This window comes from Ammospiza nelsoni, chromosome 6 (assembly GCF_027579445.1).
Source record: "Ammospiza nelsoni isolate bAmmNel1 chromosome 6, bAmmNel1.pri, whole genome shotgun sequence".
Classification (NCBI taxonomy): domain Eukaryota; kingdom Metazoa; phylum Chordata; class Aves; order Passeriformes; family Passerellidae; genus Ammospiza; species Ammospiza nelsoni.
Genome location: NC_080638.1, coordinates 50506544 through 50534164, shown reverse-complemented (window position 1 = coordinate 50534164; position 27621 = coordinate 50506544). Strand labels below are relative to the sequence as shown.

At 40.5% G+C, this 27621-nt stretch overlaps 1 protein-coding gene and 1 long non-coding RNA gene across 4 annotated transcripts; one reads left to right on the top strand and one right to left on the bottom strand.

The window, feature by feature from the left end:
* Positions 1–626: 626 nt before the first annotated feature.
* Positions 627–27621, bottom strand: BDKRB2 (bradykinin receptor B2). 3 transcript variants are annotated; one of them, XM_059475254.1, is made up of 3 exons: positions 27381–27432; positions 7460–7576; positions 627–3530 (listed from the first exon to the last, which is right to left on the bottom strand). In XM_059475254.1, exon 3 carries the CDS (start codon positions 3526–3528, stop codon positions 2386–2388), a length of 1143 nt encoding a protein of 380 aa, XP_059331237.1. In that variant the 5' UTR covers positions 3529–3530; positions 7460–7576; positions 27381–27432; the 3' UTR covers positions 627–2385. The 3 variants fall into 3 exon arrangements, with proteins under 3 accessions (XP_059331237.1, XP_059331236.1, XP_059331238.1); XM_059475253.1 differs by lacking the exon at positions 7460–7576 and having other exon boundaries at positions 27381–27621; XM_059475255.1 differs by lacking the exons at positions 7460–7576; positions 27381–27432 and adding an exon at positions 23463–23511.
* LOC132075082 (uncharacterized) lies at positions 20010–26927 on the top strand. The gene is made up of 4 exons (XR_009418710.1): positions 20010–20065; positions 24918–25019; positions 25293–25635; positions 26579–26927. It is a non-coding gene; the product is annotated as an uncharacterized LOC132075082 (long non-coding RNA).

Below are 27621 nucleotides of genomic sequence, written 5' to 3'. Positions count from 1 at the left end.
AAATTCTCTGGACAGAGTCTGACCTCATATTACAAAAATCCTTCTCATATTTTGTCATGTTTCTGTAAGAACAGAACCGGGCCAAGTGTGACTGGAAAATATCAGTAGGTCAGATGCAGCTTGGATGTTACACTTATTTCTTGGGTTTTTTCTTGCGTGTATAAATGGTGCATGTGAATACCACAAACGTGTCATCACACTGAAGAGTCAGGAAAATGGGAATGGAACAGTTGGTGAGCTGACACTGCCTGTGCTGTGATGTGCAGAAGCTGCTGCAGGGGCTTTCCATTGTTGCTCGTGGACCTTGAGCTATCAATAGGCAGAGAAAAGCTACCACAAATATTTCAGGACCCTTAGATGCCTTAATTCTGATTTAAACTTCCAAAGGGACTGAGGGTGGTCAACAGCACTCAGAAATGGGCCCTGAAAAGAAAGATCTCCAAGCAGCTAAAATTCTGTTGTTTCAGCTCACTTTCCTTTGGTGTACTGGGAAGCCAAGTAAGCATCTGGAACATTTGAACTTCTGACAAATCATTCCTTAGTGACAGGATACAGGCTATAGAAGAGAATGCCAGGAAATCTCATTTCTCAAAGTACTTTATTTTCTTTTGTACATGCTTACTGCATAGCAAAAAAAATGGTGTTTATATATTTACATTATTTAAATTAATGTGATATTAACATAATAACATTTTTATATTTTTATGTTATTATTAACATAATAGTATTTTATATTTTACTTCTCAGTACCAAATACTCAAAAATAACTTCTGTTGCCTCAATAACCTCTGTGTAGAGTTCATTTTGTCTAAGGGTTGCATGAACAGCATGCTCATGGATGAGACAGTATGATAACACTGGATATAACAGAAAGCCTTGTAGTGTTTCATCATAGTTGTCCCCATTGCTTCAGACAAAGAAAGGATGAGCAATAGAAGTATTTATGACATAGGATTATACTGGTTTATCAAAGAAAAACCATGGAAATTGCCTATAAATCATATACAGTGATCTAAATCCCTTAGTCTTTAAATCACATTTGCACACACATTTTGTGGTTTAGTTATTTGAAGGTTTAATACAAATTTTCCATTTTAAATGAACTTTTTTACTCCATTCAAGCTCACACAGATAAAGACCATGTAGCTGCCATCTGAGTTTACTCATGTCACCAAACTCCATTTCCCTTGGTAGCTTTAGAAGCTGTAACCTTAAGTGCTTTGAAAAGAATGAAGACTGTTAGTTTCAGCATATCTTAGATCATCTTCCACTCAGTTTTGATCAAGGTTCCTAGAGGTTAAAGTGCATACAGACAATTCAGTACACTGTGAGTCCCTTTATATGTATAATCAACTTAGCTCAAAAATACAGTCCAACTGGGGAAAAGCCATCTTGTATTAAAATCTCACAGATTAACTCTACAAAAAAAAATGTAGGTATTAATAGAATCTGAATACTTGAATACTCTGAGCTTTCAAGACCACTGTTATCTTCAGTTAGATTTCTAATGTAGTTAGATTATGCTCTTCTTCATATTCTCAGTTTCTTCTGTTTGTGAGATTATACCAGTTGTGCTGAGATTTTATAGATCCATTGAATTACATTAATTATGCTTTGTGAATACTAAGAACCCGAGTCTCTGAGCTGAAGTGTAAGCATGAATATAAATAGCATTCACTCACTCAAAATGAGTAGATGAATGCTTTCACTCCAAGGTAGAAAGGGTAAAGAATCTTCTTCTACGAAGAAAACTCAGCTAACTTCATGCAGGTGGACGCAGGTTCCCTTCCAATGCTGCTTTACCTTTTTTCAGCTACTTTTCATGCTTATTTGCTTGTGTAAATCTGTAACTAACTGAAGCAGCTGCAAAAAGGTACTTCTTGTCAATGAAAAAATCAGATTGTTTCAGATGACTGAAGAGAGAAGTTAAAAGCCCAAAAGATGGACACATCTAAAAATGCATCCTACAGGATTCACTTAACAGAACTTACTCAAATGCAAGCCTCTCCCAGACCAAAACCCTTATCTAACACACTATTATGGGTACCATACATAGCTGGAGAATCCTGACAATTGCTTCTGTACTGGGGCTCTGTTTGGAGAATTGTATGTACACCTTAGAAAACATTCCAAGTGATGTATGTGCCAAGTATCATTCAGCCATGAAAATGTAAGAAAGCTACAAAATAGGATTCAATAATGAAAAACATCCAGTAGCATTAGAAGCAGGTCTCTTTATGGAATTTCCACTAAGATCAAACAACCCTTTTCTCTCATGTAATGAACACTACCACATGTTTATTCTGTGAGCCCATAGCAGATGGATATTAGTGGAGACTGACATGCTAGAAGGCTTTCTTCCTTTAAGGATTTCCTAAAATTATGCTATTGGGGTAATGACAAAACAGACTTTTTCCTTGGGTATTCGCTTGAGATGGAAGTTCTTAAAGTGTCCAGGGAGTTTTCCATCTGCACAGACTGTGATTTTCTGCACCTCTTTGTGAACAAGTCCTTGTAGAATTCCGCAGCCTTCTTCTGGAAGTTTTTCCCAACAATCACATACAAGACTGGGTTCAGGCAGCTGTTGCTGTAGGAGCAGTATGTGGCTATCTGGGTCAGAATGTCATTGATGTCCTCCAGGCACTTGAGGGTGGGTGAGAAGTAACGGATTGTGTCGATGAATGTGCTGATCTGGAACGGAAGCCAGCAAATGATGAACAGCAGGAGCACAGCAAAGACCAGCATGGTGGCTCTCCTCTCTGTCTGGACTACCTTCATTTTTTGTAGCTCACTGCTTCGTAAGGCCTTGATGATTTGCACAGTGCAATAGGTAATTACACAGAATGGGATCACAAACCCCACAATATTCAGCAAGCTGTTGTTTGTGGGCTCCCAGAAGCTAGCTGGGTAGAGAAGAACACAGGCTGTGATGTTGTACTCTTTAAAATAATGCAAATTTCGAAACGCCATTGTAGGTGAACACATGAGCAGTGCACATGTCCAAATTACAAAACAATTCCATTTGGCACAGACGGTTCGTCTCATCCGTCCAAGGGACATGGTTTTCACCAGGGCCAGGTAGCGGTCAATGCTCACTAGTGTCAGGAAATAGATGCTAGAATATAGGTTCATGTAACTCATAATGTTGATGGCTTTACAGAAAAACTGGCCAAAAGGCCAATGAAAATTATTAGAAATATTAATGGCCCAGAAAGGTAAAGTACAGACCAACATGAGGTCAGCAAATGCCATGTTTGCTAGGTAAATTTCAGCCACTGTGCAGCTACTCTTGTGGAAACACAGGACGGTGAGCACAAAGGAATTTTCTATTGATCCCAGAATAAATATAAACCAGAGAAATCCAGGCTGAAAATCCTGTAGCCATTTCCACACATCTGCACTAACACATTCATATTGATCTATCTGATGCACTCCTGAATTATTGTGGGAATACTCTGGACTGACTGTGAGCTCCTGGGTAGTCATGTTGTACAGCTGCTTAACATTTTCAGCTGTGATGGAAACCATTTCTGTGAAGAGAAAAATAGATGACATTAGATTGCTGGATCTAGCTCATTGCTGCAAAAAGACACAATAAGAAAAGCTGTCTTTTGCTTTTCCTAATGTCCTCAAGCACAGCTTTTGAACAGGCTTGCAGTTCCCTGGGCTGCTTCTCATAGACACTGGCTGTGTCTGTAGAATGCTTTACAGACTGCAGTGCTATGGACTGCCTGGACCAATGTTCGGGAAGTAAAACAGAGGGGATATAGCAACAATAGGTATTGTTATGAATGGGTTAACTGAAGAGAATATTTAGAAGATTTTATTCACTAGAACGGAGCTGCAGCAAGTCTTTGTTAATTCTTTGAGGATGTTCATCATTATTTTGTCTTCTTATATTTTTATTGCACTAGCCATGGTCTCCTGAAGGACAGGTGTGCCTTGTGTCTCAGGTTGCTATTTCTGTGTCACATCCTGCAACATTTGACACCCTCCCCTGCAAAGCAAGAATTGACTGGAATTCAGTGGTGTTTCCTCCCCAAAGAACACCATCTATTTTCCCAAATGTCATGACTGTACAATAAAGAGGCATTTAGTTTGCAGCTCTAGCTTGCATTGAGAACACTGAGGGATCAGTGTTTGCCAGCAGTGTGCCTTTCTCAGCTTCTCACTGAAATTGTCTGTGTATTTCTGTCTCTGTGTTGCAGACTCTTTCTGCAGCCAAGTCTCTGTAGAGATAAATGGTACAGCCTTCCTGGGGGAGCTGTTTTAAGAGGTGTGCAGTGGGTGGGCTGGCAGTCTGGTAGAGACAGTGGCAATCCTGTCAGCCAGGACCTGTCTGCAGTCAGCCAGCTTGGGTGCAAGAGTACAGTCTGAAAGCAGAATACTGTAAACATTCTACAGATCAGAACAGGGAGCTATTGGCAGGCAGAAATGTCAGATGTGTACCTTAATGTTACTAGAACCAAACAGAATTTGAGTGTGCAGCATCACTCACTACTGATAAAATGCTAACTGTGTTTTCCTGTTGTTGTGTTCTTGGATAACAAATGCTGAGATATTATTCAAATGCAAGATTGGCTTCCCAGATTTGTACATACAATTCTCTGGACTGAGTCACAGAAATACTGTTTGTCTTTTTAAGGTCTTTATAATAACCACTTTATATTATCATTTGACTGGAAGCTTTTAAAATGTACTTTTAATTAAGACATTTGTCCTATTCAACCAGTAACTTGGCAGTGAAAAGGGATGGATTTGCAATTCCTGAAAGGATGAGGATTCTCACTTGTTTTCTGGTTGTTGGAATTGTTGGCTGGTATTAGTGCTTAATATGCACACAGAAGTTTGGCTATTGGTTACAGAATTGATGAAAAATTATGGTCATATTTAGTGTACTTTGTGTTAAAAAAACACTGTAGCACTTAAACATCTCAAAGCCCAGCTTGTGTGATGTGAGGGCTGTCACCAACAAATTGCAAACAGAAGTTTCAAGTCTCCCTTTCTTTCTGCGCTGGCACTTCTCACTGTAAAAACACATAGGAAGTGAAATACTAATGGATGGGCAACAAGAGGTCATCTGTGAATAGAGAAGTTCTGTTGCCTGATGCAATTTTAACAGAAACTGTTTCTTCTGCTGGTAATAGGCTGTGAACCAGCAGAAAAAAATTCAAGTGCATTGTTTTACACTTTGAGGTTGGACGTATGCACAATAAGATGAACATTAGTAATTCAGAGAGTGGTCATAAAGGTCATGTTGGCTTTTTCTGGGATTTTCCCTCATTACATTAATTTACAGAATTTAATTTACAGCAGATAGCAGCTCCAAAACTGCACATTGATTTATCTGTAGTTTCTCTGCAATTAATCTCTTTAAGAATTTGATTTAAAAGGGAAAGACCTAGAATACTTTAAAATAAGTTACTTATACCATATTACTGTGGTCTAGGAACAGTGTGCAGGGACTAGTTAGGATGTCACCAAGTCCATGACATGGGGCTTCTGGCAGCCTGCCTCCTTGGTCCTTAGCTCAAGTCCTTCCATAATGCATTGCTAGAAATAGGGGAGTGAACAAGGTAAAATGTGCTCATTATCAGTTTACAAACCTTAATGTTTAGGGTCAAAATTATGTGCTTGATACTATTCTCTATTGCACAGGAGGATCATTTAAAGTATGTGATTGATGAATAAATTATGTTTGACAAAGTCACAACTTACAGAAGGCAGTGATTTGCTGTTTTCTGGTCATATTTTGGTGAAAATAAATGTGATCCTTTCACACATTCTCTACAAATACATTTTGTGCAATGCAAGACAAACCTAATACCTCAGCAGGGGCTTTCAATAAGATTTCATGTGGCAGTCTTGGCTGAAATACTGCCCAGCCGAACTAAGCTATCATTACTGATTCTGAGGGACCCCTGCGGGGGCTAAATTTGAACCTGATGGAGTTCCCATCCTGTTGTGAGTTACCTCCTCCTTGGCAGTCTATAAAACCCACTGTCAGTCATGTTGTTCTGGAGTATCTTTTTTAATAGCATTGGGAACAAATGACAAGGTTTTGATGGAGGGTGGGAGGCAGTCATGGCCTGGAAGTGGTGACCAGCTCTGTGCCTCTGGCAGACACTGTCCCCACCAAGGCAGGAGGGCTTTGGAGTTGGCTTTGGGGCTTTGGGGTTGGCTCATGGGTGTTCTTTGGGTGTTCTTGGCAAGATCCTGCCAATGCTGCAAACCAGGAACCCTTGCAGAGGGACAGGGAAGAAGGGGTTGATCAGCTGTTGGATTGTCATTACAGGCAGGTGGAGAAGGACCCCGAAAAGGTGGTGGTGACCAGTGCCACAGCCTGAAACTGTGAGGGCTGGGCAGTGACCAGGGCACCTTGGTGTCTCCTGCCAAACTCCTGGGATGTCCTGCTGTTCAAGGACTGACCCACACATACAGCACTGGAGGGAGACACCAGAAGACAGGCATGAGTTAATCAGCAAGCCAAGGAGAACAGCAGAGTGGTTAATCCTAGAATGTGGAGGGAAAATGTTACAGCAATACATGTTGGGGCTATGGGAGTTCCTGAAAGAAAAGGAGGGGAATATGTTGAATTGGAACAAAAAGTCCTCTAAAGATCAAGAGATATGAGCTAAGGAATGGAAGGATAGGGGAAAAAAGGTCAGAGCTCAGTTAATGCTGCTGCTGGGTTAATGCAAGCTCTGGCACAGCTTTACTCCCCAGATGGGATATGCTGCTTCAGGTGAATGTTTTTCACCAGCTCTTTTGGGTCTGGATGAAGCCCTACAGCTCCTGAACTCATGACTCTGTTAGTATTGCCACTGGTGCTAATCTTTCCTTGTGTTATGCTAAACATTTCCATACAGTGAATGACTAATGTCTCATGATGGTCTTAGTCGTGTCTTATACAAGGACAAGTTCTGAAATGTGTAATGAGTTCAGGTTATTCCAATGTCACCTGCACTAATTACTCTGGGGGAGTAACAGAGAGACTTTGTAACATATTTTACAGCTGTTGTGGCTTTGCTGATTCCATGTTTTGTAGAAACAAGGTGTGAAATTTGTAATTAGTATATTCTGAGATTGTCATAATATTAACCTTGCTAATTTAGTTCTCAAAGAGAAGAGGTGGAGCCTGAAACAGATAAATGTTGTTATGATGTTAACTGCTATAATGTTGTTTGCTGGAACAAAAGAGAGAATATTAAAAAGCATAGGTACACAGTCCTGATGTTTTCCTACACAATCTAATTTGCAAGGACAAAGGATAAAGTGAGCTCAAGGCCTCATTAGTCTTTTCTGAATGAGGAATTTCTGTGATGGATGATCATCCATGACGAAAGTTGCCTAGAAAGCAGCCTTATTTTCATTTTATTTCAGGGATTTCTTAGCAAGGCCATGTGAAGGTTAGTATGACACCCAGACTGTAGCATCCCTAGCACAATTTTACAATTACCTGGCTTGCTTTAAGTGCTGTCAGTGGCCAGAAGTGTTTTCAGAGACATTCAGCTGGCTTGCCACACATATAGCTCCATGTACAGCTGAGGGCCAATGGCACAGAGGAGAGGAAAAGCTGGGAGCAAAAATACGGGTTTGAGTGGATGCAAACTGCAAACTGAGAGGCACTGGCTGACTTCTGACATGGTGATATTTTAGAAGATATATTAGCTGCGGAAAGAAGTAGCAAGGGCTGCCCCAACCTCTCCTCTGACTCTGTTTCTCTGCAGAGCCCAGCCTGCTTTGACATTTTCTATTTTTTGTGTGAGTTTGTCCTCCTGAACATCTCTGAGCCCAGCTTGGGCAGCCAAGTGTCCCTGGTGGTGCCTATTTGCCAGGCTGCCTTGCTTATTCATGGTAATATAAAAGCTACAGTCAATGTTAACACAGAAGCTGCTGGAGCCATGAGAGGAAAAAGGGCCTAACAGATCTGCTGCCACTGAAATGGGAAATAGCAGGAGCTCAAAAGCTGCTGTAGGTAAGGGAGGTTTTCTGCAAGGAAGCCTGGTAATTGTAAAATTGGTACCAGCACTGGTACCCGCACTGGTACCCCATGCAGGTACCAGTGCTGCCCTCAGGAGCCTGGATGTAAACCTGACAGACTCAGCACCTTGTTACAGGCTGGAGTGATGTCCCCAACCTGCCTCATTTGGGACCAGCAGACAGGAATTTGCTGGCCAAGGAGAGAGAAGTTTAGTTTTAACAGCTTTGGAGGATTTGGTTCCTGGACAATGTCTATTTGTGAGGAAAAGGAGGTTTTTGTTTAGTAATGGATTATAACAAAACAATCTCTGTGCATAATTTCCCCTCCAGCCATACTGACAGGTCTGGCAGGCCTGGAGCATGTGTGATGGGATGGCATAAGCACAGGCAGTGCTCAGCAAGAACCCAAAGGTGTGCTGGGAAATTGAGCTTCAGTAGTGGATTCTAACATTCAGAATTTAGTATCGACAAAAATACAGGAAACCCACCCTGTTTATAAATTCTATGCCTTCTCCATAAGGTTTATTTTGAAAGCTTCTATTTCAACCTGATCTTCTTGCAACCTTTACTCCTGGAAAAAATCTCCTTTGTCATCTATTCCCAGTTCACAGAGACTCTTGTTTCCACTTAATCCAAGCCCAGTGGGACTGCTCGTACCCCTCTTTGCCCTCAGAATGGGTTGGGTTTGTATCTTTACCTGGAAGGTAAAATTAAATCACTCTTGTAGCATCTCTGAAACATGTTCTGAAATATTCCCTGAATGTCCTTTTAATTCTGTCTTTCGTGGAGGCATTAGTTATTTTGGAGAGGTAGAGGAAGTGTGGGAAACATTCCTAAAATGTTCTGCTTTTACAGATCCCGCAATATTAATTTTTAATTTCCAATCTTTGTATAATGAATCTCTAATGGGCTTTACTACATTTGGGGTTGTAGATCAGGGGACACTTTCTGTGGTAGTGTTAACTTAAGGTTTACTGCTTTTCATTTACTCTTCACTGGCTCTTTTACCTTATGGCTGCCCTTGCAGATCATGAAGCTTCATGTTAAACCAGATTCAGGAACTTGCCTGGGACAAAAATAACCTTGTAAAAGCAAAAATTCTTTTTAACACAAATCAGCTCCATAGTTTGCCAGAAAAAGGCAGTAAAGAAAATATGCAGAGGACATACCTCTCACAAGTGTAATTTTTAGATATTTGTTGTGTAAGCCTGAAGCACACCATGGAAAGAAACTATTGCTCTGCAGTTACCATTAAAGGTATGTACAACAGCTATGTTGGGAAAAATGGGGGGAAAAAGTTGTTCTGTAAAAGTAGTTATTTCAATAATAATGAAACTAAGGTGAGAAGAGGCTACTAATTTTCCTCCCTGTGTGGGAGATGAAGTCACTCAATTCCAAGAAAAGAAAGGTGTGGAAAGATCAGAAGTCTAATCAAGTGCAATGCATAAGATATTTTTTATATATAACTTTTATGCAAAGCACTTTGCTTAATATATTTTTTCCCAGTGGAAATCTTGAATATTCTTACTTTAAATTTTCCAGAGTTACAATTCCCTAAAAAAAGAATCCTGTACTTTTTAGCTTTAGAAATCTGGTATGTTATTTTTCGATGCTCTTTATACAACCCGGTCAATAACTCTGATTACTCTGACAAAAGATATTATCTCTGTGCAAAGTAGCTATAACTGAAATGGAGAAGAACAGCATGGCTGGACTGTGGTGAGAATTGGAAGGAGAAGAAAAATATGAACCAGTTCAGAGAGAAGTAGTGTCCTGATCTCAGGACCTTTGTATAAGGGAAAGGGCCCATCTCATTATAAAGTTTTGATTTAGTTCAGATTTGGTGATGATGTTTGAGTTAGTCCATGTTTGACCTCTGACTTGCTGCCATTAATATTTTAGAAATGTTTCAATTACTATGACCTCCAAAACATTGCAAATATCCCCAATGCTGGATTTTGCTGTTTTTCTGAAAGAGCAGATTTATTACAAGAATTCTATTTAATCTGAAGTTAGGAATAATGCTTTCATCATTAGAGGCTGTTTCAGGTCAAAACACAGAATCTGCAAGTATCTCCAGCCACTAAATCATTAAATTTCACCCTTGTAATCCTCAGAAGTTTCAAAGACCCAACTGGAAAAGCCCAGAGTAGCATAGTTTGATTTTGTAACTGAGCCAGATTTGAGGAAGAGGTTGACCTTCCGACCCACATTATCCTAAATTCCTTGTGCTAATAAATGAAAATTCCAGTTGGATTAAGGTCAACAACAACAAAAAAATCATAGAATCGTAGAATGTCTTGGGTTGTAAGGGACCTTAAAGATCATCCAATTCCAAACCCCCTGCCATGGGCAGCTCTGATAACCTGTCATTCCCATTGCAATATTTATAAACGCCATGTGTTATTGTAATAAGTTAGCAGCAATTTTACTAAGATTACTTTATAAAAGTGAGTGGATTCAGTGTCTCCTGTGAAAATTTCTCAGCTGGCTTGTTACAAGGCTACATGAGCACACCAGTCAGTGGTGAGCCTAAGGACTACATGGAGCACTCTTGCCATAAAGGTTTAGTTGCACTTTTGTTGCAGGTGTTAACTCACTGGGCTGTTCCTTGGAGCTATGTAACTCCTCTGGTTTGGAAATCTTTCATGGATCCCAGCCTGTAGAAATACCCAGGAAAACATTGCTGTTGGTGATACACTGAGTGAGGACATTGCTTTTGCAGAGAAAGGCATCATTAAATTTAAAAGGGAAGGTTATAAGCAAATAAGTAATAGGAAATGCCAAATCCACCAAGCAGTGCTCTAGAGTTGTTGTGAAACGTATCATAGCAAGGCACAGCTTGGATGAAGGAATCAGATGTGAAGATAGACAATAAACCTGCTGCTAATATTAGAGAGGGTTTATCAATAAAATAAAGGAGCTCTGCAACTGTGGGGCCATCAGGAACTGAAAATGTGACACATACAAAACATGTTCATGGTGATGTGCTCACATTAATTCCATTAAGTTAAAGTTAGACCTGAATATCTGGTTTAGCATTTAGTTTTCCCTTTTGTACATGATGGATTAGTAAACACAATAGAACTGCTCTGAAATAGAACTTCTTATGCTTCTCAGCCACTTTTATAATTGTAGCTCATCAGCAGAGAAAGAAGTATAATTCCAAAACTGTCTTTCACATCCTCCCAGTGCACATTTCAATTCTGCTGTTCAAACAGCTTAGAAAGTTTAAGCTGTTCTGATTTACAGAGTTATTTTCTCCTCCATCTCTAGCTTTCTCAAGACTGCATATGTCTATGAAGAAATGAAGAATATGAAGGTCTTAAATCTGAGTGTTAAACAAATATAAGCCAGTTTGTTCCTCTCTTTGTAGTCTTTGGGCAGATGAAAGATCTACTTCGAAATCTCTATTCTGTTTAGCTTGGAATGAAAGCTGGAAATTGGGTGATTTACATGCCTGTGTACCAGGAGGCCACAAGCCTACTGAATAATGTTGGTTAAGATGTTTATCTTCATTAACCTATTTTCAGTTAGTATAGATACTTAAATAAATATTGAATCAGAATCTTCCATCTTTGGAAATATCATCAGTTTTGAGGTTTACAGTATCAATCTCACAACTCCTTCTCCCCCTCCTTGTGAATACTTGCTGCTCTTCTCTTTAGTTCTTTGGGATTTGATCTTGGACCTGCCTTAGACTTACTGCAGCTCCACAGCCTGGTGTCCCTGAACCAAGAAAACTTTCTGACTCTAACAGCAAAGCACATAAATCTTACACAGCACAAGTCACAGCTGGATCTACACCTTTTCTGTGTGTATTGCAGTGTGTTTGCTCAAAATGTTTTGACAACTGATAAGGAAAATATTCAAGCAGGAAAAAACTGACCACAGCCTCACTCTGCAAGGTGGAAGGTTATTTTGGTTTGTTTCTTTTGGCACTTCCTATATGAGAACAGGTAAGGTTAACCATGAGTGCTCATTGTCCAGAACTCAGCCAACAACTAGCATTTAGGTTAGCTTCAGGAGAGTGAGAAATCTAGGAGCTGCAGGAGGAGTGGGACTGCAAAAGCACTGCAGGAATGAAGAACAGTCATCCACATGAATTCATCCTTGAGAACATTTTCAAGGCAATCAGCATGGGGTAAGGTTCAGCCCATGTTCAGCTTAGGGCTAGGGGAGTGACAGGCTTTGTCTGCTCTTTCAGAGATAGGGTGAGCCCTGTCAGGCCCGTGCATGTGTTTATCACCCTTCTGACACTGAGTCTTATCAGTTCTCTGTATTTCCCCATGTATGTGATATTGGGTCAGCCTACTTTTGCATACTGCTGCCTTGAAATTTGTAGTTAGCATTTGCTTTCAGAAAGCTCTGAGCATAACACTGAGCTTAAGGTCTTCAGCCATGTCTGACTTGTGATCTTTTGGTTCTTGTTTACTTGATTTTCATATTTGGTCAAAATGATGTTTTGTATTTTCCATTGTTAGCTGGAAGGCCTCCTGCAAACAGGAGCTGTGGTCAGATTGTGGTTTGCTTACATTTTTGAGATTTGCCGAGTTTATGTTTGACATTGGTTCTGTTGCTGAGAAGATGATGTGTGTATTAACATAATTTATTCTTGTTCCTTGCTGGTTCACTGCCTAGCTTGATAATATCTCCCCCAGCTGAACTTGTAAGCCAAACTGTGCATTTGTACAGTGAGAGAAGCAGCCAAAGCAGTGCTTGGAGTGAAAGCAACATGCCTTGGCCCTAGGAACCTCACAGGGCTCCCTGCAGGGTGTCAGAAACTGCTGGGAAACCCTGTCTTGTCCTAACACCCCTGCACTCATGGTGTCTGACAAAGCTTGCACAAATTAGGTACAGTACGAAGAAAAATGAAGGACTATAAACTTCCTGAGTTTTATATGTCATGTAGATTTAGCAAGTCGGAAAATGCCAAAGGGGATGTATCTACTCTCCTGAGCTCTGCAGGCACCCCTGCTGCAGACAACGGATTGCTGTGCCCCATCACCACTACAAAATTAAGTGCTTAACACACTGGCATTGTGAGACCAAGTTAATATCCATTGCAGGACTCTGATACCATGTGAAAGGGCAGGTCTGACAGTATCAAACAGTACAATGTGCCTCTCAAATGGCAGACAATGCCCTGAGCCCAGTGAATAGCTAAGGTATCCAGGAATAAAGAAATTAAATGCTAGAGATCATATCAAGAGTAGGTTGTGCGCTTAGATTATATTTCTTTCTTAAAGTGAAAATTTCCTGCTTTAGAAAGCAGTCTTTCCTGAAAACCAGATAGCTCAAACCTATTGCAAGAACCAGGCTAAAACCAGCTAAACTGGAAAAGAAAAAGGAGAATTTTCACCTGACTGACAGCTCCTGGGACATGGGCTGGAGGAGCTGAGCTGTTCCTAGTGTGGGGTCTCAAAACTGGTCTTGGGGTTCATCTAGTGTAGTTACAGTCTTGATCTCAGTTTGAAAGACAGGAGAGCACTGATGAACCATGCCAGTGACATAAACTTCTTGATATATTCACTACAGAGAACAATAGGAATATCCTACAGAGAGAAATGGACGATATTAATAAAGTCTCAGAGGTGGAATGGTAAGAGGAAAAGGCTGTAAGTCCTGAAGCATATCAGTTCCCCAAGAATATTAGTTAGTGATGCTCTTCTATTTGCCTTGCTGTAGTGGAGGCACAGAAGAGCTGTTCAGCAGTGCACAAACCTCCACCCAAGGCTCCCCCCATGATGTGCACGTGGATGTCCTTTAAGGCTTTTGCTCTTTGATGTATTACTCCCACCAGACCTCTTCAGCTCAGTTTAGCCACACCTTTTCCTTAGCAGTTGAAATACTGCTCTTTTCCCTGGGTGACAGCATTAGGTTCTCATGACCATGTAAAATGTGAGGGTCTAATGGCCTAATAGTATTTTTCAGTATTGGTTCCTCTGAGCATTAAATATTTAATGGAGAGATTTGCCTTTAATATAAACTGGCTCTATGCCCTGAAAGCACTTTACTTCGAGCACCTTGAGGACATTTTGGCAGCCATTTAGGAAAAAAGAAGAGATTTGCTATCTTGAGTGCCTCCAGCCACTATAATATTTACACTGTTGTCATGTATTTGCGATAATGCAGCATTTCCTGCCTATTTTCACCTTTCTGTCACAGGTGTGGCCTTTGAGGAAAGCCCAAGTGGATCCAACAGCAAAGAGCTCCCAAAGAAGCCTACAGCATGTGTGGCTGACTGGCTGCTGTCACAAAGTCTAATAATGATTTCTTTGACAACTACTGCTTTCCTCATTTCTTATCATACAGGTAACCGATGATTTCAGTCTGCTGTAATTAGCAAAAACATAAAAGACATTTTAACCTGTCACATTGTATCTGAGAACCACATCTGCAGTGACACAGCCATCCCTTCCAGCAGCTGGACATGTCTCAGTCACAGCTGCTGTCTCCATGGCTGAGCCACAAGCTGGTGGCTCTGTGCAAGCAGTGCAGTCCTCAGCACAGGAGGCACCACAGGCAGAACCTGCCCTCCCAGTGAATCAGGAATAATGCCTTGTGTTTCCTTAATGCCTTTCACCACAGGGATGTATGGATGGCTTCACTGAGTAATGGTGCAGCTTCCAAACAGCACTTCAGGCTCTGACAACAACAGAACAGGGTAGAAAATATCTAACTACAACTATGTAATGCTTAGGTGAAATTACAGCTTTAATTTTGAACAGGTAAAATTCAGAAGAGATGATATTTACCCAGTTTGTTCAGGTTAGCACCTCTAATTTATGGATTTCTGAAGGTGGTCTCAGTTTAATTTAGAACTTCTGAAAACTGCTACACTAAACTATAAGCTCAGATTTCAGTCTCCTAAACGGGTTTTCTTGTGGATCATCACAGGGAATGGTCCCTAGCATCACTGATTTGTGTCATGGAAGCAATATAAATGTGACATGATACTCATTGTCTAAATGACAGGTTGTCATTATAAAATAATTTTAGGGTTTTGTTTATTTATTTTAATTTTAATATTCTTTTAAAAATTAAAATCAGAGTATGGCAGTGCAAGCAATGGTGAGTTCCCTTCTCAAGGAGAAGCCTAGTCTGTAATGTGCTTCACTTCCTAAATGATAAACTTCAGAAAGCCATTTTGCCTTGTCCTTCCTAGGTCAAACACATCCTCCTACGCTGTTGTTTCTTGAGCAGCTGGGACAGTCATTTCATATTATTTTCGTGTATCTGCTCCTCACTTTGCCAGTACATTAAGTATTTGCAAAGGAAAAGAGGTCAGTTTTCAGATAGCCTATTTAGAAATCCCCATACTCTATGTATTGTAGAGAAAAGCTCAAAACCACATGTACCTGTTAGAAATGGAGTGCAATTCACACTGTAGTGAACTTCAAACTGTGTTGCAATTATTTTGAAAGTAACAGCAGATAAAAATTAGATATAATACAAATGGAGCCTATTTTTCTACTGAAAACCCAGGGGAACTCTAATGACAACAGTTCTTTAATGGGAATACACCCTATCTCTATTAGAACTTAAGAGCTCAAATACATGCTGAGAGGGGGATTTGGTGATTGAACTGTGCAAACATGAATATGGCTTTCAACATTGAGAGATCTAGAAGGTTCAGGACACTTCTCCAGCTAAGAAGTAGTATAATTTACAGTGCTGATTTACAAAAATCAGTGTCTGGATTACCATTTTAATTTTGCTTTTTTATGCTTTGCCAGTATTGAAATTAAATTGTATATTAATTTATTGTTATCCCTTTGTTAGCAACAGGAGATGACAGAGCCCTGCTGGAACCTGGTGCAGACAGTTTGTTTTACGCTCTGCATATGCAGGTTCTGAGCACTGGTGTTTACAAAGAAGATATGTCCTATCTGCTCTTTCCAGAATGTCAGACCCAACAAAAAAACACAGGGTAACAATTTAGTTAGAGAGACAGATTCCCTTAGTATATGCCACAGCTCCTTCAAAGAACTATCGTACCCAAAGCTAACAAAAAGATAAAAGTTTAATGTCTTTGTCTTTGACACAGACAGTGGGATCAAGTGTACCCTGTTTGCCAGTGACCCAAGCTGTGTGATGCAGGTGACTGACACACTGGAGGGAAGGGATGCATCCAGAGGGAAGGAATTCCGCCCAGAGGGAAGGGATGCTTGAGAGGTGAGCCTACACAAAGTTCAGGAGGTTCAACAAGCCAAGTTGGGGCATCCCCTGATATCAACACGAGCTGGGATGGAGAGCAGCCCTGCCAAGGAGGACTTCTGCTGGATGAGAGGTTGGACATGAGCCAGCAATGTTCACCTGCAGCCCAGAAAGCCAATTGTGCTCCAGCCTGCATCCAAAGCAGAGTGGCCAGCAGGGTCAGGGAGGGGGTTCTGCCCCTCTGCTCTGCTACAGTTGCTGGATCATGTTCTCTGGTAGGTTAAACTCACATATTACTACTCTGAGCTATGTAGGAGATGCTTTTTAAGTTGTCAGAGTGATTTTTTGACTATCAAAACAGAAAATTTCTGAAGAAACTGATTCTTAAAGAAAGATTTTTCACAAAATATTCGGGTAATATAACAGAAAATGTTTTAAAGATGTCATTTTTGTCTTGAACAAAGGACAAGATGTACTGAGTGCTCACAGTTTAGCAGGTGACCCAGATCCACTCTTGCTCTCTATGGCTAACTATGAGTTTAATATCTTTACAAAGTGGAGTAGTTCCAAAAAAAGAAAAAAACCCCACAGACTGCAAGAGCACAATTCACTACAGTTTATCCTTCAGGCACTTGCTTAAGAAGGAAGACGCTTCTTTCAAAATCCCTTATCAGTGCTCCCCATTGCCAGGCAGATTTACCCTCTGTGTGCGCATTTCTTCTGTGGTTTGTTTTCTTGCTTTTGTTAAAAATGTCAAGACCCTTCACCGATTTTTCTCTGGAAAGGAATGTTGTCTTCTGACCAGCTTTGTTAATTTTCAAAAATAGCCTGATTTAAGTAAACCACATCACCATTGCCCTTGTGACCCATGCACTGCAGAGAGAGCTCTGTGGAATTGTCACAGCAGTTTTGGGCAGCAGGTGGTGAAGGCTCAGGGCAGGATGTCAGGGCAGGAACAATCGAGGGGAAATGAGGGAATGTGAGCTCTGGAAGGGAGCACAACCCTGCTAAAGGGAGCAAAGGAGAAGCGCTGTGTGGAAGGAAGGAAGGAAGGAAGGAAGGAAGGAAGGAAGGAAGGAAGGAAGGAAGGAAGGAAGGAAGGAAGGAAGGAAGGAAGGAAGGAAGGAAGGAAGGAAGGAAGGAAGGTGAGAAATATAATTTTTATATAAACTTTATATAATATAAAGTTTAATTTCCCAAGAGGGCAAAGGGCTCCAAACCAAACAGTGAATAAGGATTCTTGCCTAAGTTGGGTATATGCCAGGCTTATGGGAGCTTCTTCTGGGATTTTAATTTAAAATGTTAGAAAACTTAGTTAGTTTATTCAGTTTGGATCCATATTTTACCCAGCTTCAGAATAGTGCAAAATCTGAATTCTTGTATTTAAACTTTTCTTTGATTTTTAAAAGTTATTTGACCAGAGTACATTTATTCTAAGGCAAACTTTAATATATTGAACCCTTTTTGAAACCAGAAACAAGTGTGCTATGGAAACTATTTAACCTGTCTGTAGAAATACATGAGGCAAAGAGTAGAAGACTGGAACTCCAGATGTCTCATACTGAACAGTTATGAGCTGTAGCATGATTTAAATGTCAATTTGTAGACTACATCTATTGTAGAAGAAAATTAATTGTTGTTTTCTTACATTTCCAAAAATGAGTCTTCCCAAAGCATTGCAGGAAACACTTATACAAAACTGACTGCACTTTGTAAATTCTACTTCCTTCTATTTCTGGGAAATGTCCCTTTTGCTGACCCAGCTGACTGGAATTTATGAGCTATAAGGTGGCTATTCTGAAAAAACAAAAGCTTTCCAGAGGAAAGAAATAATCAGAAGGTGAGGGCACACAGTTGTCTTATGGGACTTGCCTCCACATGTTTTTTTTTTTTTTTTAATGTGCATGTTATAAATTAAAACCGCTGATGCCAATATCCCAGCCATTCATGAACTACATTCATGTCTGATTCATTATGACTGCTTTGGTCAGATGGCACTAGTATTATTTTGAAAATTTACTTGCAACTTGCAGAGGAGAAAAAAAAATACATGTGTGGACGAGATTCTTAAGTTTTAAACTGGTTCCCTTGTTCTGGTAAATAGCTATTCCAAATTCTTTGTCTTATTTGAATTTCCTATTTACTGTAATTGCCTACACAGATTGCAGGCTTGGAAGCAGATAACTGCTTTTTCTTATTTATCTGCCCATGAGGGATAGTCCCAGTTCCTCATGACTTGGAAATTCTGGCATTAACTGAGAAAAGCCAAAAGATCCTCACGCAGGCAAAGGAAAATAAATTTAAAAATGCAACTGATCCTAATAGATGCACACATCAGAAATGTCTGATGAAAATATTTGACGGCTCTTTTGTGCAATGTAAAAAATCTGGGAGGAAAGTTATGGAGGTTCCATCCACGTAGGATCATCCCCTAGCAATGGGTAGGACAGGACAGGGCTGCATGGATATGCAAAGGAACATGATGTATTTTATTTCCCTGGCAAGATTCTCATAATTTTAAATATGTTTTTGTGAGTGTACATACATATATATGTCTGTGTGTGTACACAGAGAGAAGGGAGAGAATTTCTACAAAGTTGACACTTCCTGGTCCCCTTCAGTGCCTCACACCTTTTGCCTGGTCTTTTGCTGTTTACTCAGGGACAAAGTGGCTTGTGTGCTCCCCCAGCACTATCAGGACCAGGCACAGGAAACTTTTCTAGGTGATGCCAAGGTGAACAGCCATCTGCAAGCTGGTCTTGAACAGGTAAAACAGGATTCTGCATGAGGAGCATGTGGAGGGCTCCCCAGAGTACAAACAGTGTCAGGTGGGTTTGTGTTAGATGACTCAGTGTGAGGAAATAAAGAAAGAAAAGTTCATCCTTGAGCTCAGGTATCAGACAGAGATGAGACTGTTATGATAAACTGCCTGATGAGATTGGGCTGATTGCAAAGTCCATTGTCTGAATTCAGTGTTTAACTGAAGCTGTACAGTTACAAAGGCTAGAATTTGACTTGGAGCATATCATGTGTCCCAGAGCTGGGTTTATCTGCTGTGCTAAGTAAAGGAACATGTATGGCATACATTTCTTTGTAATCTCCTAATATCACAGCTAGGACAATCAGCCTTTCACAGACCTTTCCCTCTGAAGACTGAGGTCAGAACAAGAGGATGTGACAATGACACGTTTGTTAAGCAGGCTCCAGTGAGCAAGTCACTCAGATCTGCTGATATATTCATAACACCTTATCTTCTATAATCTGTCATTACTCAGCTGATGCAGATTTGGAGGGCGCTGCAAGCATTCAGTCCAGCTGAGGATCTAGCCTGTGTAGTTACTTGTGTCTCTTTTTCCTCTGCCTCCATCTGCTTGTTTTCCTGGGGAGCTGTTTGTGCTGTCATAGCAGTAGGACCAGGAGCACAGCTCTGGAGATGCTGCCATTCTGTCTGTGTTGCACTGATGGCCAGAGGCTTTGGGCATCATCAGTGTGCAAAAGTCTTGGGACAGGCTGTGCCTCAAGGAGCTTCTGCTCTAAGCAGAATCCAAACATAATGCAAAATGTAGAATATGACTTATTCTAGGGAAAGACTGCTGCAGAATGAGGTGAGAGGTGCATGCAGAGCTGAGCCAAAATCTGTGGAGGGATAGAATGTAAGAAAAGATAATGCAGAAGGTAGTCTCACACCTGAGGAGTTGCAGCAGTTGTACTGATCACCAAAGATTAGGAGCAGGCCTGCCCTTAATAGGCCACAGCTGGGTCCAATAGGAAGATGAGTGCTACAAAAGAGTGGGTTAGCCAGCTGAGAAGAGAATTGGAGTTTGTTAGTTGTGCTGTGAGGAGAGATGGAGTTTGTTTGCTTTACTGTGAAGAGGAGGGAGTCAGTGCTGTAAAGAGCTGCCCATGAGACATCACCAAGAAGGTATGGGAACTTTTGCAATAAGATGGCAACAAAAATCTATCAACAAGTATTGCAATATTTCTAATTTCCCTACTTACTTGTTTAAGGATTGGGTCCCAATTTGAATTATGAAGGCTTAACAGTTGCTTTTTGTAAAAATGCTCAGGATACCTTATGAAACACTTCCAGTTTATTGGCCTGCCCACTACCTGTAGGGAGTTTGTCCTTCACATCAGGAAAGGGGCACATTGCTGTGCTCCATACGTGTGGTGGAGGGACCTGCTGTCCTTCTTTGGTAGCCCAGGAGACTTCAGAGCAGCAGCCCTTCAGTCAGACAGACAGCTCATAGGAAATCTCACAACCATGGCAGAGGGACAGAACACCTCCACACTGGGGTGTGGTCCCGAAGGGCTTATTCCTTCCTGCCAAAGCAGGAACACTGCAGGAGGAAAAGCATCTATGAGCAGTTCTGCCTCTGGGCATGCATGCATGAATCTTGTTTAAAAGACCTGGCTCTCTACCATGGATCACTCACTTTTTGGTGGCATTTAACTGCAATCTCAGATAAAATGAATGGGAAAATGGATTTCTGTATTTTGACAGCTCCCTTCTCTGCAAATTAACCATAGTCTGAACTGTGTCTTTGCAATACTATCACCATTCTGGGATACCTTTATGTGCAAAGCTACTGAATCTGCAAACCTGGATGATCAGATTTGTTTGCAGGGGTCACACAAACCAACCCAACCTTACTGAATCAAGTTGAGGAGTTAAGATGTAGGGGACTTAAATATAGCACAGCAGCAAAAATAAGTCAAATCCATCCTTTCAGAGACCGTCAGAAATCCTGAAATATTTTGGTGAAGTTTTATATAGCAGCTTTACAGCATCTGCATGCTTTGGACTTGCCTATCATCAGACTGAAGCTAAGTGCTTTCAGCTGGCAACTTTGCTCCTTGTGTTTCTCTGGTCTGTACCCCAATTTGTGCCTGTTCTCCAACATTTAACTCCTACATGGGGTGTTGGGCCACGACCAGAGTCCCTCAGTCCCAGCTCACTACTTCTAAGCAAATGAGGTGTCACCACTGTGGTGATCACAAGCAGTTACAGCTGGATCTGTGTGAAGCCAATCTGTGGGGCACAAGTTTCAAGTGCTGCTCTCCCCCTGCCTCGGGGCTGGCCCAGGACCAGGATGCCCTCTCCTCCCTCTGTCCCTGCCCTGGGCACCCACCGAGGGCAGAAGCTGCTCCAGCCTGTGCCTGCCGCCCTTCACGAGTCAGCACCCAGAGGCTGCTCCAGGGCTGATTGCAGAGCAGCTGCACATCACTAAAGCCAGAAAGGGCTGGCAAAGAACAGCTCTTGTCTCCACTGTGAAGTGCCCAGCTCCTTTACAGCTGGGTATCAGCCAGGCAGAGGTAGAACTTTCCATCTCCATGTATGTAGTGCGCTAAATGCAAGAAGGGAGGAAGATAAGCCTTTTGATAAGGGAGGGGGAACTCATCTGTATGGAGCACTTAAGAGGGAGCTTTAAAAAGCTATGAGTGACAAGAGAAGAAGGCTTATGAATGATTTTAAAGAAAAGTGGATGTTTTAGCTAAACAACATTTTTCTTTGTGTTTTTTTTTTCATTAAGTTTACATTGATTAGCATTGCTAATGAGTTCAGGTGTACTTCTGCAGTTGATTTAGTTACTGAGAGGGACTCTGTTTTGAAAGCAAAGCTCCATTCTCTGATAAGTGTTCCTAGACTTGTAATATTAATTTTTTTCCTACTGTGAGTTTAAAAACAGTGGAATTTGACTGCCTAAGAGAGTTTTACACCCTTCTTTTAATAAAAAACAGATTATCAAACACTGGCCATTCTTAAATGATAATTTTTAGGGTATTCATAAAGAACATCCCCAAATTCCTATTGTTTTCTGCCTGAGAAAATGCTTGAAATATTAAATAGCTACAAGAATTTTTAAAGCTGTTTTCCTGTGCAAGGATGGGATGCTTATTTCAGGAAGCTCTAACTCAGTAGGAAAGGCGGTTCTTTTGTTAGATTGTCGGTACACAATGTTCAGGTAACTCTGAGTAACTCAATCTTGTTCTTGCATGTACTCAGGGGCCCAATGGAAAACCTGGCAAAGATTTTCTCGAGGTGTCTCTGGTCAGCTATTCCAAAGTCTTTATTAACTTGGGTGTATTTATCCCTTCTGTTTGTGTTTTCACTATTCACACTGAAAAAAAAAAACCCCAAGTATATTTGGAAGTCTATAAATGAACCTGGAGTGCTAAGATGCTTCTCTTTATTTTTTTTCTTAATGATTGCACATTACCAGATAAAAGTTATATTCTATCTATATCTATGACTGATATTACTCAACTTCAATCTTAGAGACTCATATGTGAAAATAGATATTTCTTTTACCTAGATAACTGTCTTCTAGTTTCTAAGAAAATATGTACAGATGTTTAAGATAAGTGTACCCCTTTCTTAGGAGATGGCATCTCTAAGGTTACAAACAAAATATTAAAACAAGAATTCTAATAGTTAATTATTTGAACACTTTTGGCTTTATGGTTATTTGCTATTATTACACTAAGAAGGCAGCTTAGGATACTGAGTAATGGAAAACAAGTAGCTAAAAGTATATATATTTAATATATTTCAACCTTTCTTTTTTGGGTTTTTCTTTTGTTATTCTAATTACAATACCACTACTAAGTTCTCTGTTTTCATCAACACCTTAAAAGTTAAGCTCTTACTGAATATTTTTATTTGCATACATATTTTAAAAATAAACTAATAATGTAGCTTAAATGTCATCCAAAAGCTTTCTCCTTTGTAAAAGTTTCAAAGTTTTATCCTTTGCCATTCAATCAGTGCAGATGAGACAGATTAGCAGTGTAAGGTACACACATGCACTTCTACATCTTGCCCAACAAAGTTTACAATCAAAATAATAAACAGAGAAAAAATTATCAGTATGTACAGAAAATAATTGACTCTGCTTTTTCTCTACAGTTTTGTAGGTAATCTCAGCCAAAACCAAAGTTAGATGCTTGTACTTTCTGATTATTTTTGTGAGAAGAAAGAAGGAGTGCCCAGGGTATGATTACAGACATGAAGTGTCATCTGGATAGGAGAAACCCTTACCTCCAGTGCATGGGACAGTATTTGTGGCAAGTGAAGTACCCTGTGGCTTTGATACACTGGGTACTTTGAAATAAAGCATTTTTCTGCAAATATTATAGCTCTGCAAAACCCAACATATTACAAAATCACATTAGCAAAAATTATTTTTCTGCTCCAATTTTCTGGAACAGTAATATCAGCTCATTTGTCACTGAACCAGAAACATTAAGAATTAAATAAGTGGTTTCCAAGAAGAAACAAACCACACTGAATATGAAAGAGAAGTGAAAAAACATACCTTGACTGAAAATTCACCACTGAGCAGACACAAATGAGTGAAGTGCAACACGTCTCTGGGCACAGCTCCTCCTCTAGTATGAATGAGTCTAACTTAGGTTTTGCTGCCCCTCCCTGAGCACAGCAGACTCATCACTCTGTTGATGACATCATATTCCTGGATTTTCTCCCATACTATATTTTAAAAACAGTGTTCATCTACTGTATCCATTATGAGACCAGTGATATTTTAATATGGGTGGCAAACAACTCAAACAGAGCTCAGGCGCTGATGTTCCCCAGTATGTGTATAAAACAGTCATGTGTTTGTACAGCAGCCTCCAGAATGGTGCATGAGCATGCATGCACAAACACACGGCTCTTATCCTGATTTGGGTAATGCTGAGAACATTTTTTGTTTTACTGGTGTTAGAGCTAAACAAGCAGCTTTCTGGAGGACTTGGATCTTTAAAACAGAAAAGATAAAATATCTCATTTAAAGTCTAAGAGATCTTTTTTCCATGGGAAAAAATTTACTGTTTGTATTCTGGAAGACACTACTCTTCCCCTCTGACTACTCAGTCTGTTGAGAACAAGTACAGAATCCAAATACCACTTAAAGATTTATTGGACAAAAATTTCTTCAAGGCTGTGGATGAAATCTCTATATTAATCAGAATTATAGCCAACACCAGAGTATACTCTTTTACTTACTACACTGATTTATATTCTGGATGTCAAATAATTAATGGAGAACTCATTTTAGACTGCTTATTGCAGGCATAGTTGGTTTTCCTGTAATATTTACACAATTGCACAGAAATCTGAAATGGCAACCATGGTAGCAGAATTCCACACAAAGGGCATATCTTCATTCAAAGGAGAACTGATCAAAGAAAAGAACAATCCATTCCCCTAGTTTGCCACAAAATTCTAATTCTGCAGTGAACAACTCAGGAAAAATGCTGGTCTATATTGTGACTGGTATCTACCAGTGAACATCTCTGCCTCCCACCCTCCACTGGTTTGACATTTACAGCTCTACTGCAATACGCTTCATTGGTGTGCATTCTGACAGGATAGAGGATCACTGCTTGGCTTTTCAGTACTTCTCCTTTCTTTCTCAGAATCTGTCATAATGGATGCTAGGTACATTTTCTGTCTTTATTGGAACTAGTTGAGTCATGCTCTATCAGCAATACCTCCCCCTGGTCTGTCCCTGATTTCCCTGCACCAGTTCCAGTTTGGTTGAGTAATCTTGAGACTCACAATCTCCAAGATCTTCATTCCACATAGTTTTCTTCAGGGTTTTTTTTTTTTTTTAACTCCTTATGCACTTGAATAAAAAATTTACAACTACCTCTAGTTTTGGTTTTTTGGCTGTTCATATATTTATTATTAAATATTAACATTATTTTGCAAATACAGTGCCTCAAAATTCTGCTTTGATTTTAAGACAAATGTTATGTGTTTATAGGAGGGACTCTACTGGCTCAGTTGTAATGATGTAATAAAACCCAGCTCTGGCCAGATCTACTCAGCTGCACCTGAGGAATGTGGATAACTTCTGGAAGAGCAGGTGAGGAGGACCCTACAGCTTTCTCAGGAGGCTGAGGCTAATGTTGCCAGCAGCCAGTCTGCTATGGAGGCTTGCTCCATGGTGAATGGTGAGATGAATGTATGCAGTCATCTCAAAAGCTTTAGGAAGGCAAAGCTCTGCAAGGCAGGAGCTATTAGTCTATACATGCAACCAGGGTTGCCCCATCCCAGATGCAGAATCCGGCACTTTCCTTTGTTGAGCTTCATAAAATTGGTGATTCCCCATCTCTAATATGTCAAGGTCTCTCTGCAGGGCCTCTCTACCCTTGAGGGAGTCAGCAGCTCATCCCAATTTAGTGTTGTTGGCGAACTTATCTCCTCCAGTCATGCGTTCAAGTCATTTATGAAGATGTTGAAGAGCACAGGGCTGAGGATGGAGCCCTCTGGAACCCCACCAGTGACAGGTCACCAGTCTGATGTCACCCCATTCACTGTAACCCTTTGTGTCTGACCTGCGAGCCAGTTGCTCCCCCAGTGTGCAACATGATTATCCAGGTGTGGGATGGACAGTTTGTTCAGAAGGATGTTGTGACAGCAGCAAAAGCTTTGCTGAAGTCTGAAAAGATCATGCCTACTGCCTTTTCTACACCAAGCAGGTGGGTTAACCTGTTGTAAAAGGAAATCAATTTTGATAAGTAGGACTTTCATGCTGCCTGTGACCAGGGACTGCATTGTCTTTCAGGTGTTTTTCAATGCCTCCTGAATAATTTTCACCATAACTGTACCAGACACTGAAATGAGACTGCAGGCCTGTGGTTTCTGCAATCCTCCTCCTTGCCCTTCACGAAAATCGGGACAATGTTCACTGACTTCCAGTCAACTCCAAACTCCCAAGATCACTTGAAAATGATTGAGAGAGGCTTTGCAATTACATCAGCTAACTCTTTGAGGACTCTCAGATTAATACCATGAGGCCCCGTAGACTTATAGGGATCCATCTGGAGCAGCAGATACCATGAAATTTCAGAGTATACTGATCATTCTCACAGGCCTTGTCCTCCAGCTCAAGGCTCTAACAACCTCTTGGTTCATCACAGGTGCTGAGGACAGAGGTAAAGAATGCATTAAACACCTCTGCCTCATTTCTGTCCCTGTTTGTGAAGTGACCATCCTCTTCCTGGAATGAGTTGTTGTTTTTACACTGACTATTGTCATAAATATATTTGGAAAAACTTTTTGTTGTCCCCCATATTTCTGGAAGCTGCAACTCCAGCTGAGCTTTGGCCACAGGAATTTTCTCCCTACAGTGGTGAGCAGCATCTCTGTGTTCCTCTATGTAACCTGACCTTGCTGCCACCAGGCACACACTCTGAACTGGGTTATGTGGGAGCATTGCTGCTCAGTTAGCATTTATTTAAGGAACTGAGAGGGAATGTATGCAAATATTTGACTCTGTTAACTCAAGACAACAAGCAGTGAATAAAGAGTAAATATAAGGAGGGAATTGGTTGCCTAGGTAGTTGTTCAGGACTGTTGCAAGGTCTAGGGGACAAAAATCTTACCATGTAATTTTACTTACTGGTTTCTGACTTTTTCCAGGTATTTTTTGCTCTTTTTGGCCTACCAATTCTGCCGGTTTGGAAGAAGGAGGCAGTCCTTGGCTTTTTAACAGGGACTTGGAACTTTGATTTGAGCAGGAGTGCCCAGACACCTTGTGGACAGTGACTTGCACAATTGGCCATGAAAGTGATAGAAGCCACATTCAGTTAAGTGCAGCTCTTGGAATCTCTGTGTGTGTCTGTACACATTGATCAGTCTCCTCGAAGAAGTTATTTTTGCAGCTAAGTCTATGCATTACTTCTCCTAAAGACGGCGATTTTCCAAGACTCACTAATTAAAATTAGCAACTGAAGATTGCTAATCTAAAGAGGATACTGATTAATTTCCTTTTCCTTGTCCTGAAATGATTTGATTCTCTTAAATAAATTGTATCAGGACAGTTTTATAGCATTTAGAAAGGTTTTGTGTCATCACTGAGTCTTGGTTTCTTGGGATGTCTTCTGGCCATTCATTTTGGCCAGTTACATTTTTCTAATAGGAACAGTTCTTTTGTCTCCTGTGTGTTTCTGGTCCTTCAATGTGCTGCATTCATTTAAAACCTCTTTTCAGTAATGTGTAAATGCACATTGTTTTTCCTTTCTACAATTAAGAATTATGGTACATTTTTATTGTAAGGGAGATTGAATTAATCAGGATCTAGAATGAGTCTGAGCTACTGAAGGACTGTACAATCAGTCCAGTTCTAAAAGACCTCTAAGGAGATAAAATTTGACTACAGATGTACAGAATATCAACAGAGAAGCAAAGACAATTCTGATGGAAATACTTGCAGCTTACTTACCAGGAGAAAACCCCTTTGCTCCAAAACTGGATCTTCTAACCTTGTATTGTAGAGTCACACAGCCAGAATTAAACTTCTTCAGCTCTGTGCAAGTTCTGTGCACTCGTCTTTGGGAGCAGCCAAGCGGATCTCATGCTATCCCTTTGCAAGCACATACAGAAAACCACAAGGAGCAATTAATTTTGTGGTGGTCTTTTAGCAGTAAAAGTCAGATGAGCAGCCAGAAGCTGAATCTGTGCTG